This window comes from Felis catus, chromosome B1, assembly GCF_018350175.1.
Source record: "Felis catus isolate Fca126 chromosome B1, F.catus_Fca126_mat1.0, whole genome shotgun sequence".
Taxonomy (NCBI): domain Eukaryota; kingdom Metazoa; phylum Chordata; class Mammalia; order Carnivora; family Felidae; genus Felis; species Felis catus.
In genome coordinates, this window is record NC_058371.1 from 42,662,829 (window position 1) to 42,676,215 (window position 13,387).

The window sequence follows — 13,387 nt, forward strand, 5'->3', positions numbered from 1 at the left end:
TCTTGCTTCTGTTGTCATTGATTAATTAACCATATAATTGTGGGTTTATTTCTGGGCTCTCCATTCTGTTCCACTCATCTATGTGCCTATTTTTGTGCCAGTACCATACTGTTTTGATTACTATGGCTTTATAATATATATATCTTGAAATATTAAACTATGTTACCTCCAGCTTTGTTCTTCTTTTCCAACATTGCTTTGGCTATTTGGGATCTTGTGTGGTTTCATTGTAAAGCCTTAAAAAATAATTAGGTCATGCTCTTTGTGACATAATGGATGGACCTAGAGGCTATTATGCTAAATGAAATAAGTCAGACTGGGAAAAAAAATACTACCATATGATTTTATTCATATGTGGAATCTATAAAAATAAATAAAAAGCAGAATTCAACACATGAACAATGAGAGCAAGCTGATGATTGCCAGAATAGAGGGAGTGGGGGGTAGGTAAAATAGGTAAAGGAGAATGGGAGATACAGTCTTCTAGATACGGAATGAGTGTTATGAGAATAAAAGGCACAGCATAGCGTTAGGAATAAAGTCAGTGATGTTGTAATAGCTTTGTATGGTGACAGATTGTAGCTACACTTATGATGAGCTTAGGGTAATGTTTACCCTTGTGGAATTAATATGTTGTACACCTGAAACTAATGTAACAGTCTGTGTCAACTACACTCTTAAAAAATTAATGAAAATAATTGTAAAAATAACCCTATGTGATGTTATTGTAATATATTTTGCTTTGCCATGTGTTCTAAACTACACAATAGTTTATTCTTTTAAATGTTCAATTGTTTAAGGAAATTAAGGAAATGAAAAAAGAATTTCATTTTCCCCCCATGTTTACCATTTTCAAAACTCTTTGTTCCTTCTTATAGGTCTCCATTGCTGACATTTCTGTTTAGCCTGTTGATGAATTTGCTTCATCTTTTGTTCATCTGCAATTATTTTTATTTTACTTCAACTCTTTAAATATTTTATTTTGAAATATTTTTAAATTTTCCAAAAAGTTGCAAGAATAAGAGTAACACAAAAAATACCTATACTCTATTTACTCAGATATATTGTAGTCCATTGATTGTATCCCATTATCACTTGTGCTGTATTTGAAAGTACGTTGTAAATTGCATCATGAAGCTTTTTTTCAGTGTTCATTTACCTAGAATAAGATCATTATCTTATATAACCACAATCGAGTTATTCATGTAGGTAAAAATAACATCATTAAAATACTTTTTATTCAGTCTACTAAGTATGTGCATATACATATAATTAAAGCATTTCAGAGGTAATATGTGATTTTTGTTTCTTTGAATGAGGAAAATTTCTTGAGTATTTTTATTTTTATGGTACATTGTTTATATGGGGTATATAGTCATATTTTCTTACTGTGCTGAAGAAAATGGTGGTGGCAGCATACTATATCAGATAAAAATGACTTAGTATTTTAGTTAAGAGATTTGAGTCCTGGTTCCTATTGTTAGTAGTCATACAATCTTGGAACTTTAACTTTCAACCCTTAATTTCTGTATGTGTAAGGAAGAAGATAATCACAAACTTCTCATTTTATTATTATTAATACATAAGCTCCCTAGGTTTAAGCCTAAAACTTACTAAGCACTTAATTCTGCTTTTTTTCCTTTCACTGAGCACTGCATTATTTTGACACTTATATCCATTTAAAACGTGCTGGTTTAGTAATTTTTAATAGTGAACAAAATTTGTCTTCCAGTTTGATTATATGGGCTCTGAAGTGCCAGGTACAGTTGAGAAAGTTGTCCATATCTTTGGTCTTATCAATGCTGTAAGTATGTTTCATTTAAATACTAAACATTCCTATTAATGCAATAACATTGTTTGTATAAATAGTATTTACAATTTTATAAAATATATTCTTAACAACTAGTTTTATGCACTGATGAATCTCATCTCCAAAAATGAGTGAAGTGAATATATTAGCATTATGTATAGAGATGTAATGTAATGCTTATAACTAATTAACACCTGTATGTGGTGTAACTTTTATTTTTAGATGTTTTCCCAGCTTAAAGTCACTGTTAAGCTAACTTCTTTGGAGCTCTGGTCAGATCAAAATAAGATTTCAACTAATGGGGATGCTGATGAAGTACTACAAAGATTTGTGTCATGGAAAGAAAAAAGTTTATTTCAAAGGTCTCGTGATATGGCATACTTATTAATGTAAGTGCATTATTTGCATTGATATAGAATTTATAAAATTACCTCATATGTTAGTGATCGGAATTATATGCAAAATGTGTTATGGGTTATGACAAGACACCTCAAAAATCGTATGCATACTGTGTTAGCAAAATGCAAAATATAGAAATCTAGTAACAATGTAGGACACTAAATCATAGCAGGCCATTATTCTCAGAGTGGACTGTTTACCCATGGAAGTGTATTAAATTTGAAAATTCAGAAAGCCGGGGCGCCTGGGTGGCTCAGTCAGTTGAGCATCTGACTTCAGCTCAGGTCACCATCTCGCCATCCGTGAGTTTGAGCCCCGCGTCCGGCTCTGGGCTGATGGCTCAGAGCCTGGAGTCTGCTTCTGATTCTGTGCCTCCCTCTCTCTCTGCCCCTCCCCCATTCTTGCTCTGTCTCTCTCTGTCCCAAAATAAATAAACGTTAAAAAAGTTTTAAAAATACTTTACTAATTTGATTAATTTACATGGAAAAAAAAGAACATAATTCAGAAGGTCTTAAGCAATACGGAATACATTTATAAATCTATTGGTGTCTCCTACTGCATTAAGGTCAGGTCTGGGGACTCAGGAACAGCATTAATGGGACTGAAATGTGTGAGGATGCTTTCTGTATCCTCTCTCTCTCAATATGAGTCTACCTCATATTGTCTTTTCTCTCCCTGTCCTCCAATCCATCCTTTTTTATACACTTTACAGAATTAATTAATGCAAATCATGGCAGTAAACTATCCTGACTTGTACATCTTAGAATTATATCCATCCAGTGGTGGCAAGAGTGATGGTTAATTTTTCAGAAGGGTAGGCACTGCTGGGTTTTGGGCTGTGTATCATATGACATTAAAGTGGACTTTAGAACTTAACTTTTAGAAACTGTGGGAAATCAAATACAAAATGATTGAAAACATTAGATTCAATATGTAATACTCAAGTTTCAAAAAACAGTTTTACTGAGGAATCCAATTCTTAAAATGTCATTAAGTTATTAATAAAGTATGTTTATTTACAAGAAAAAAATTTTGTTATTTAGTTATAGAGACCATCCTAATTATGTAGGAGCAACATATCATGGAATGGCATGCAATCCAAAGTTTGCTGCGGGAATTGCTCTGGTATGAATTTTATCTCCATCTCTTTAGTAATTATATCACCTTTTGAAGTTAATATCTATTTCAGGGAACAAACATACATATAGTGTATCTACCATGCTGTTTTGACACATTTTTATGAAATACCTTTTATTTGGATTTTGAAAGTCAGATATCACAATTTAAAAATTTTTGTTTGTGGTAAAATACCCAGAATGTGAAATTTACCATCTTAGCTATTTTCAGCATATAGTTCAGTATCGCTTATGATGTTCCATCATTGTGAGACAGATCTCAAGAACTCCTCATCTTGCATAACTATAGCTTTGTGCCTTTTCACCAACATGGCCCCATTTTCCAAGCCCTCTAGCCCCTGGCATCTACCATTCTATTTACCTGCTTCTGTGGGTATGACATTTTTGGATTCCCTATATAATGGTGAACATACAATTTTTGTCTTCACGTGTCTGGCTTACTTCTCTTATTATAGTACAGTCTAGGTTCATACATGTCATTGCATATAGCAGGATTTCATTCTTCTTATGGCTGAATAACATTCCATTATGTGTGTCTGTATAGGTGACATTTTATTTTTTCCATTAACATATCAATGAACACCTAAGTTGTTTTTAATACCTTGGCTATCATAAATAATGCTGTGGTAAATGTAGGAGTGCAGATATCTCTTTGAAATGCTGATTCCAGTTATTTTGGATATATGTGTATGTATATATATATTTTGGATATATGTATGTATATATATATATATATATTTGTGTGTGTGTGTATATATATACATATATAGATATACATATACATACGTATACATATACATATGTATACATATATATATATATATATACATATATACACACACACACACACACACACACAGAAGTAGGTTTGCTGGGTCATCTTTAATATTTTGAGGAATGATCATACTAACTTTGAGAATGGTTGCACCATTTGATAATCCCATCAGCAGTTCACATTATATCCATCACAACCTCACCAACACCTGTTACTTTCTGCAGTTTGCTTTATTTTACAGTAGCCATCCTATTGGGTATGTGGTGATATCTTACTGTGGTTTTGATCTACGTTTCTATGATTATTAGTAATATTGAGGATCTTTTCATATACCTTGTGACCTTCTGAAATCTTCCCTGCAGAAATGTCTATTCAAGTCCTTAGCCCATTTTTTAATGGCTTTGAGTTTTTTTGTTTGTTTGTTTGTTTTTGGATTGTATGAGTTCTTTATATTTTGGATGTTAGTCTCTTATCAGCTATATGATTTGCAAAAATTTCCCCCATTTTGTAGGTTGCCTTTATACTTCGTTGATCATGTCCTTTGAAGCACAAAAGTTTTATGTTTGGTGTAGTCCCATTTGTCCACTTTTACTTTTGTTGCCTGTGCTTTTGGTATCATATCTAAGAAATAATTGTCAAACCTAATGTCATGAAGTTTTTTCCTGTTTTCTTTTAAAAGTTTTATAATTTTGAGTCTTACATTTAGATTTTTAAGCCATTTTGAATTAATTTTTGTCTATGGTGAAATATGTGGGTCCAACTTTATTCTTTTGTTATGTGGATATCCAATGTTCCCATCACCATTTATTGAAAAAGCTGTATTTTCTCCCAAGAGTATACTTGTTGAACAGACTGTCCTTTCCCATTGTGTCATATTGGCACCTTTTTGTAGATCATTTAATCATATGCAAGGGTTTATTTCTAGGCTCTTTAATCTATTCCAGTGATATATATGTCTACATATGGATCATGTCATTTGCGAACAGAGATAATTTTGCTTCTTTCTTTCCAAACTATAAGCCTTTTATTTATTTTATTGCTTAATTGCTCTGGCTAGGTCTTTCTATACTATGTTAAATAGAAGTGGCAAGTGAGTATTCCATCTAGTTCTTGATCTTAGAGGTAAAATTGTCAGGATTTCACCAGCATGTGTGACAATAGCTGTGGGCTTTTCTACATGTCCTTGATTATGTCGAGGTAGTTTTCTTATATTCCTAGTTTGTTGAGTGTTTTTAATTATAAAAAGATGTTGAATCTTGTGAAATCCATTTTCAGCATAGAGATTATCATGCGGTATTTTTTCTTCATTCTTCAAAAATGGGATTTTACATTGATAGCTATTCAAATGTTAAATGTTCCTCACATTCCGGATATAAATACCACTCACTCATGGTGTAGAATCTTTTAATATGCTATTCCATTCAGTTTGCTAGTATTTGGTTGAGGATTTTTATATCAATATTCATTAGGGATATTGCTCTATAGTTTTCTTGTTGAGTTTTTGTATCAGGGTAATCATAGAATGATTTCACAGAATGAGTTTAGGAGTGTTCCTTCTCCTTTAATTCTTTGGAAGAATTTGAGGAGGATTGGTATTAATTCTTTGTTTAATGTTTAATGTAGAATTTACCAGTAAAACCATCAAGTCCTGGGCTTTTCTTTTTGGGAGGTGTTTTTACTATTTTTACCATTATTTCAATCTCCTTAGTAGTTATTATTTTATTTCTTCGTGAGTGAGTCTTGAAAGATTGTATGTTTCTAGGAGTTTATCCTTTTTTTCTTGCTTATCCAATTTATTGGATTACTATTTTTAATAGTATTCTCTTACATTTTTTTTAATTCTGTGATATCACTTACAATGTCTTTTATTTCTTTTTGTTAAGTTTATTTATTTATTTTGAGAGAGAGAGTGTGCATGCACATGTGCTGGCATGTGTGCATGAGTTCGGGAGGGGCAGGGAGAGAGGGAGAGAGAAGATCCCAAGCAGGCTTTGCTCTGTCAGCCCAGAGCCCAAGGTGAGGCTCAATCCCACAAACTGTGAGATCATGACCTGAGTGAAAATGAGGAGTTGGACACTCAACCCACTGAGCCACCCAGGTGCCCCCTCTTTTATTTCTTATTTTAAGCATTTGAGTACTATCTCTTAGTTAATCTAGCTAAGAATATGCCAATTTTGTTGATCTTTTAAAAGAACCAACTATTTGTTTCATTGAATTTTTTCTATTGTTTTTCTGTTCTTTCTCTGCTTTAATCTGTATTATTCATTTCCTTCTTTTTGCTGGGGTTCATTTTTTCTAATTTCTTGAGTGGTGAAATTACGCTGTTGATATGACATCTGTTTTTCTTTTTCTTTTTTTTCAAGTTTATTTTTATTTTTGAGACAGAAAGAGACAAAGCATGAACGGGGGAGGGGCAGAGAGAGAGGGAGACACAGAATCGGAAGCAGGCTCCAGGCTCTGAGCCATCAGCCCAGAGCCTGACGCGGGGCTCGAACTCCCGGACCGCGAGATCGTGACCTGAGCTGAAGTCGGAGGCTTAACTGACTGAGCCACCCAGGCGCCCTTGTTTTTCTTTTTAAATGTATGTGTATACAGCCATAAGCATGCATATCTTTAACTGGATCCTGTAAGTTTGGATGTGTTGTGTTTTCATTTTCTTTTTATCTCAATGTATTTTCTCATTTCTTTTGTGACTTCTAACTTGGACTTAGTGGTGTCTGAGTCTGTTGTTGAAGTTTCACAGATCTGTGGACTTCCAAGTTTTCTTTCACTTGTTATTTTTTTGTTTCAATCCATAGGGATCAGAAAAGATACTTTGTATGGGGCGCCTAAGTATAATAAGTATAATAAGTATAATTATAAGTATAATAAGTATAATTATTATATATTCTTGGTTAACTGACCCTTTTATTATTCCCTTTTAATAGTTTTTGATTTAAAGTCTATTTTGTTTGATATGAGTATGGCCACCCCTGTTCTCATTTGGTTATAATTTACAAGGAATATCCCTTTTAGCTTATGTAAGTCTTATATCTGAAGTAATATAGTTGGAATCTGTTTTTGAATCTTTCAACCTATCTGTATATTTTATTAGGGAGTTCAATTTATTCAAATTTAAATTAATTTCTTATATGAAAAGCTTACTATTGCCATTTTGCTAATTTTATTATTTATACCCTGTAACATTTTGTCCCTTCCTCTTCCTCTCTCTTAATGCTTTCGTTTGTGTTCCACTGATTTTTTTTTTTATTGTGACATGCTCTGGTTCCCTTCTGTTTTCATTTTGTGTATATTGTGTACATATTTTATTTTTAATCACCATTTTAATTACTTAAATATATTAACATTAATAGTATTTTAAACTGATAACATCTTAACTTCAATTGCATACAAAAACATTACTCCTTTACAGCTCTATTTCTCATTTTATGTTATTACATAGATTATAGGCTTTGTTTGTTTTTTTTTTTTTGTATTTGTCCTTCCAATTCTATACAATAATTAAAAGTGAACTTACCCACCAAAATTACAATAATATATGTTACTATATTTGTCCATGTATTTATCTTTATTGGAGAACTTTATAATTTTCTTTTGGCTTTATATTGCTAACCAGCATCCTTTAGTTTCAACATGACAGCCTCCCTTTAGCATTTCTTATAGATCAAGTCTAGTGGTAATTAACTTTTGTTCATTACCTCAGCTTTTATTTTTCTGGAAAAGTCTTAATGTCTTCATTATATTTTAAACTATGGTTTTCCTGGATACAGTAATTTTGGTTGACAGTTTCTTTCTTTCAGCAGTTTGAATGTATTCATCCTAATCCCTTATGGCCTGCAAAATTTCTGCTGAGAAGTCTACTGGTAATCTTATGGGAGTTCCCTTATATGTGACAAGTTATTTTTGTCTTGCTTCTTTCAAGATTCTCTCCTCACCTTTACCTTATGGCAGTTTGATTATAATGGGAAATTTGTGGGTCTCTTTGGATTTATCCTAGTTGGAGTTTGTTGAGCAGTTCACTCAGATTTCTGAAGTTTATGGTCACTATTTCTCCAAATAAACTCTCTGTCCCTTTCTTTCTTTTTTCTCCTTCTGAGATCCCCATAATGCATACATTGATCTGCTTGTTCATGTCAATAGGTTCTATCTTCTTCATTCTTTTTTTTCTTTTTACTTCTCTGACTGGATGATTTCAATTGATCAGTCTTCAGATCTGATTCTTTCTTCTGCCTGATCAAATCTAATTTTGAATACCTCCAGTGGATTTTTAAGCTCATTTATTGCATTTTTCCACTCTAGAATTTCTTTTTAGAATAGTTTAAATTTCCTTGTTGACACCTACACTCAGAATTTATTCAGGTATGTAAGGCTAGTTAATCATTTAATTTAACCAATTCCATCCTTAGACTAAACTAGAAAACTTCTTTGACCATGTCAATAGATGCAGAAAAAGAATTTGACAAATCCCAACACCATTTGTGACACAATTTTAGAAAACCAAGTCTAGAAGGAAACTTCCTTAACTTGAGACATCTAGAAAAGACCTACAGCTAACACCTTAATTGTGAGAAACTAAATGCTTTCCCAGTGAGATCAGGAACAAGGCAAGAATGTAACTTCCCAGTCCTTTTCAGCTTTGTACTGGAAGTCAAAAACACTGGTTACACCAAACACATAAGGATGTGGAGCAACAGAAACTCTCATTCATGATCATAGGAATGCAAACTGGTACAGCCACTGTGGAAGACAGTTTGGCAATTTCTTACTCTTACCATATGATCCAGCAACTGTCCTCTTTGGCAGTTACCCAAATGAGTACAAAACTTCTTATATCCACACAAAATCATGTACATGAATATTTATGGCAACTTTATTCACAATTGGCAAAAATTAGAAGGAACCAAGATATCCTTTAATAAGTGAATGGATAAAAAAAACTGGAATAAATACATACAAAGGAATATTATTCAGTTATTTAAAAAGGGAGCCACAAGGCATTTGAAGACATAAAGGAATCTTAAATGGATACTGGTTAATGAAAGAAGCCATTTGGAGAAAAGGCTAAATGCTGTTATATCCTGTATTATATTAATATTATATTATATTATATTATATTATATTATTATTATTCTGTGACATTCTATAAAAGGCAAAACTATAGAGATCATGTAAAAATCATTGATTACCAAGAATTTCCATGCTGCTGACATCACTACTTCTCAAGTTTTAGTTTTTAAGATAAAAAAAAATGCTGCTTGCACATTCTGCCTTTAGAAGAAAGTTAATTTGATTTCTTCCCTAAAACTGTTTCTGAAGTCAAAACTAATGGCCAAGCCAACCGTTAAGAATCTGTGTACTTTTTTCTAATTGTTCACATGAAAAGTAATATAGTTACAGAAGCAATGCTTATTATTTTCCATTAAAAAAATTCATATTTAAATCAGTAGCATGTCATTAAAACATGAAATTGCATTAATCTTATTTGTTATTTGTCAATGCCATTTGGACTAAAAATACTATTACTCAAAAATAATAACAAAATTTGCCTATTTTTTCCATATTCTTAAGAAAATAATGAACTTTGTTATACTAGTTTAACTTATATACATTATATTTACTTGAAAAGATAAAATAGATAAACAAGTTAGGCAACAATTGTGATTTTTTTTTCTATTTAGTATCCAAAGATGATAACTTTAGAGGCATTTTCAGTTGTTATGACACAGTTGCTTGGAGTTAATCTGGGATTAACATATAATAATGACATCCTCACTTGTTACTGTCCAGGAACTACATGCATAATGAACCCTGAGGCAATGTAAGGTTTTATTTTTTTTCAAATCTATATCTTCCCTTGGGAAATGTTTGTAATATTCTTTAATGCACAATCTCTTTCAATATGACCTGATTATGAACATTTCTTATTAAGTAAATATGTGCTAATTTAATGCTTAAAGGAAGTGGACATTTGATATTATAGAAATTGTGCTTAATCGTTCTAGTATAGAGAGAAAGTGGATGTTGATGATGACTTTCTGGGGCTTACTAAAATCTTAGAGTAAAATTTATTCATTCACCAAAAAAAATTTTAATGAACATCTACTGTGTCCCAGTTATTGTGTTAGTTTGATTTACAAAGAGTTAATAAGATAGATAAGTCCTAAATACATTAGTCCATCAGGGATGGAAAATTAAAAAGTAGACATAAAAACAAACAAAATCTAAACAGTTTATGATAGGTTCCAAGACGAAAATGAATAGGGAATGTATGGGGAGAAGAAACATTCTGATAAAGTAGTCTAGGAATAATTATGGAAATAATTTTGTTGGGATCTGAAAGAGAATGAATCTGGTTATTAAAGAACTCATTGAAAAAGTTTAAGTGAAAGCAAGTGAACTAATACTTGGGTAGCGACAAGATTGTAAAGCTTGACAGACTGAAGTTAAGGAGGTTGGGGGGAGGATAAAAGTGAAAAAAATATAGCTGGGACTATAAGGGAGAATGTTTTAGATGTAAGGAAAAAGAAGTAACATGCAATGAGGATAAATAATGAGTCATGGAAAGAAGTCCAGGATGTGATACAGAAAAGAGCCTGATCATGCAATCATGATGTGGAAATTAGGATCTTATGATAAATGTAATGAAATATATTTTTAATTGGTTCATGCAGTATGGATAATAAAAATTACCTTATAAAATGAATATGAAATATATCAGAGGGAGCAAGAATATAGTGATATTTGGAAATAATGATTCTCATAATAATCTATAGCAGTTTCTTAAAATTGACAGAAAAGGAAATGCCAAGAATTTTTTGCAGGGGTTCTGGTTCAAGATGGCAACATAAGAATAATCTGAACTCCTATCCTCCTACAGACGCAACAAATCTATAACTACATATGGATCATTTTCCTTTAAAAATATAAAAACTAAGTAAGAACTCCTACATATTGGGCAAATGAGAAAAAAAAACCCATATCAGAGTGGGTAGGGGAGGCTAAGACACAATCTTATATCTTTCTATAATTCCCACCCCTCACATGCCAACCCCAAATCAGGAGAAAACTGAAACCAGTAGTTTTCCCCTGAGGAATAAAGGGTTTGAACCGTCCTTGGATACCACAACTTTTAAGATAGCAGGTGCTAATTTGGCTGTCTGCATCTGTTGTTCTCTGGAGTGCCAATCTCTTCCACAGAGAAGTTTGTAGAGGTGCCTGACATATCACCTAGCTCTGGTGTCCAGGAAGGTTTGCATTCCTGGGTCCCATGGAACTATAACAAATTAAGAGATGGTTCTTGGCCAGCTACTACTTTTGTGGCAATACACAGACAGCAGACTGAAACATAACACCAAACTTTCTTTGAAATGGCCTATTTGCTTGTCCTGGAGCTTCTGCCTGAGGGGCAGGCTTCTGGTTTGGGACACCTTTAGAGTCCTACTAAGGTGCACTCTGGAAATGGAGTCTAGTATGTGCCATTTTGTGCTCTTTCTCTGACTCACAAAAGATCTCTGGGATCTCAGGAAAGGAACTTTTTAAAAAAATTGTTTTAATGTTTATTTATTTTTGTGAGAGAGAGAGAGAGACAGAGAGAGACAGAGCGTGAGTGGGGGGTGGGCAGAGAGTGAGGAAGACAGAATCTGAAGCAGGCTCCAGGCTCTGAGCTGTCAGCACAGATGTGGGGCTCAAACCCACTGATGTGGAGCTTGAATCCATGAACTGTGAGATCATGACCTGAGCTGAAGTTGGACACTTAACCGACTGAGCCACCCAGGCACCTCAAAATGAACTTTCATAATCATCTGGTACCCCAAGTTTTGAGAATGTTGCACAGTATACATCTCTGCATCTCCTTGCTCTGTTGGCCAGCAAGGTATATGTTTGTAGCCCCATAGCACTGTGTGTATTTTTATACTTTAAAAGCTGTTGCTTGAGGGTCTGGCTTCCAATCACCCTGAACCTAGGTGCTTATTGAGCTCCTCCCCTTTGGGACAGTTAAAGGCCTTTGTACATCTTTAACCACTTGGAGCCAAAAACTAAAATTGGCTGCTTGGACAATCACAAGAGTTTGAGAGACAACCAAGAGTTAGGAGAAGCCTGAATAGCAAGGCTCATCTCCTACATGAGGCCACCCCTTTGAGACTGGAAGAGAAGGCTGTTTTATCTAATGCATAGCAGTGGACAGAGAATAAAACAAAATCAAGAAACAGAGGAATTTGTTCCAAACAAAAGAAGGCACAACATCAGAAAAAGACTTAATAATACAGCGATAAGTAATCTACCTAATAAATTTTGTTTGAAGTAATGGTCATAAAGATGCTCACCAAGCTTGGAAGAAGAATGAATGAACAAGGTGAGAACATCAACAGAGATATAAAATAGAAGAATGTACCAAATAGAAGTCACAGAACTTAAGATTATAAAACAGAACTGAAGAATACAATAACAGAATTGAAAATTCAATAGAGGGATTTAACAAGCAGACTAGATGAAGCACAAGAAAAGATCAATGAACTCACGAACAGAGTAGTAGAACTCATAGCCAGATCAACAAAAAGAAATAATTTTTGAAATGTGAAGTTAAATAAGGGGCTTACTAAACAAATCCAGCAGACCAATATTCACATTATAGGGGTCCCAGAAGGAGAGGAAAGAGTCAAAGGGACAGAAAACCAGTTAACGTTTGTCACCATTAGGAGTAACAAGTCTTTTTTTTTTCTTATAATAAGAACTTTTAATATATAATCTTTTAGCAACTTTCAAATATTCAATACAGTGCCCCTTCGCCACTCTTGGTGTGCACCCTTGGTCAGTACGAGAGCTGCCACCCAGGCAGCCCCCCATCCTGCCAGACCTAGTGGGTGTCATAAGCCACCACCAGAGCCCCTCCCAAGGGCCCCACACTGGGAAGCCAGCCACTTTACCAGCATGCCTCTAAGAGTCATGGCCAGGACTCCCAGATGGGTTAAGGGCCAGCCCTAAACACCAATGTGTCTGTAGCTGAACCTCACTCATATACATGTGCACTGAGGGACAGCCCCACTCACCAGCAAGTCTGGTGACCACCTATCATCGACTAACCAGAACAGGAACATGCACACAGCCCATAGAGAGTCCTGGAGCACTTGGTTTGGCAGTCCAGGTGGGTCTGCACTCCTGAGCCCCACAGTACCTGCATAAAGGACTATCTGCATAAAGCCACTCCTTCAAGACCAGGAGACATAACTGCTTAGGTACATAGAAATAAACAGAAGGAGGCAAAATGAG

At 34.0% G+C, this 13,387-nt stretch overlaps 1 protein-coding gene across 7 annotated transcripts in view; it reads left to right on the forward strand.

Annotated features, from left to right (window-relative positions):
* LOC102899536 (A disintegrin and metallopeptidase domain 3-like) overlaps window positions 1-13,387 on the forward strand; it is a 110,117-nt gene that overhangs the window by 42,269 nt on the left and 54,461 nt on the right. For all 7 annotated transcript variants that reach the window (XM_023252576.2, XM_023252574.2, XM_023252575.2 and 4 more), the window contains 4 exons: window positions 1,733-1,804; window positions 2,033-2,199; window positions 3,253-3,334; window positions 9,799-9,938. In XM_023252576.2, the coding sequence (XP_023108344.2) occupies window positions 1,733-1,804; window positions 2,033-2,199; window positions 3,253-3,334; window positions 9,799-9,938 (461 nt within the window). The remainder of the gene's footprint in view (window positions 1-1,732; window positions 1,805-2,032; window positions 2,200-3,252; window positions 3,335-9,798; window positions 9,939-13,387) is intronic.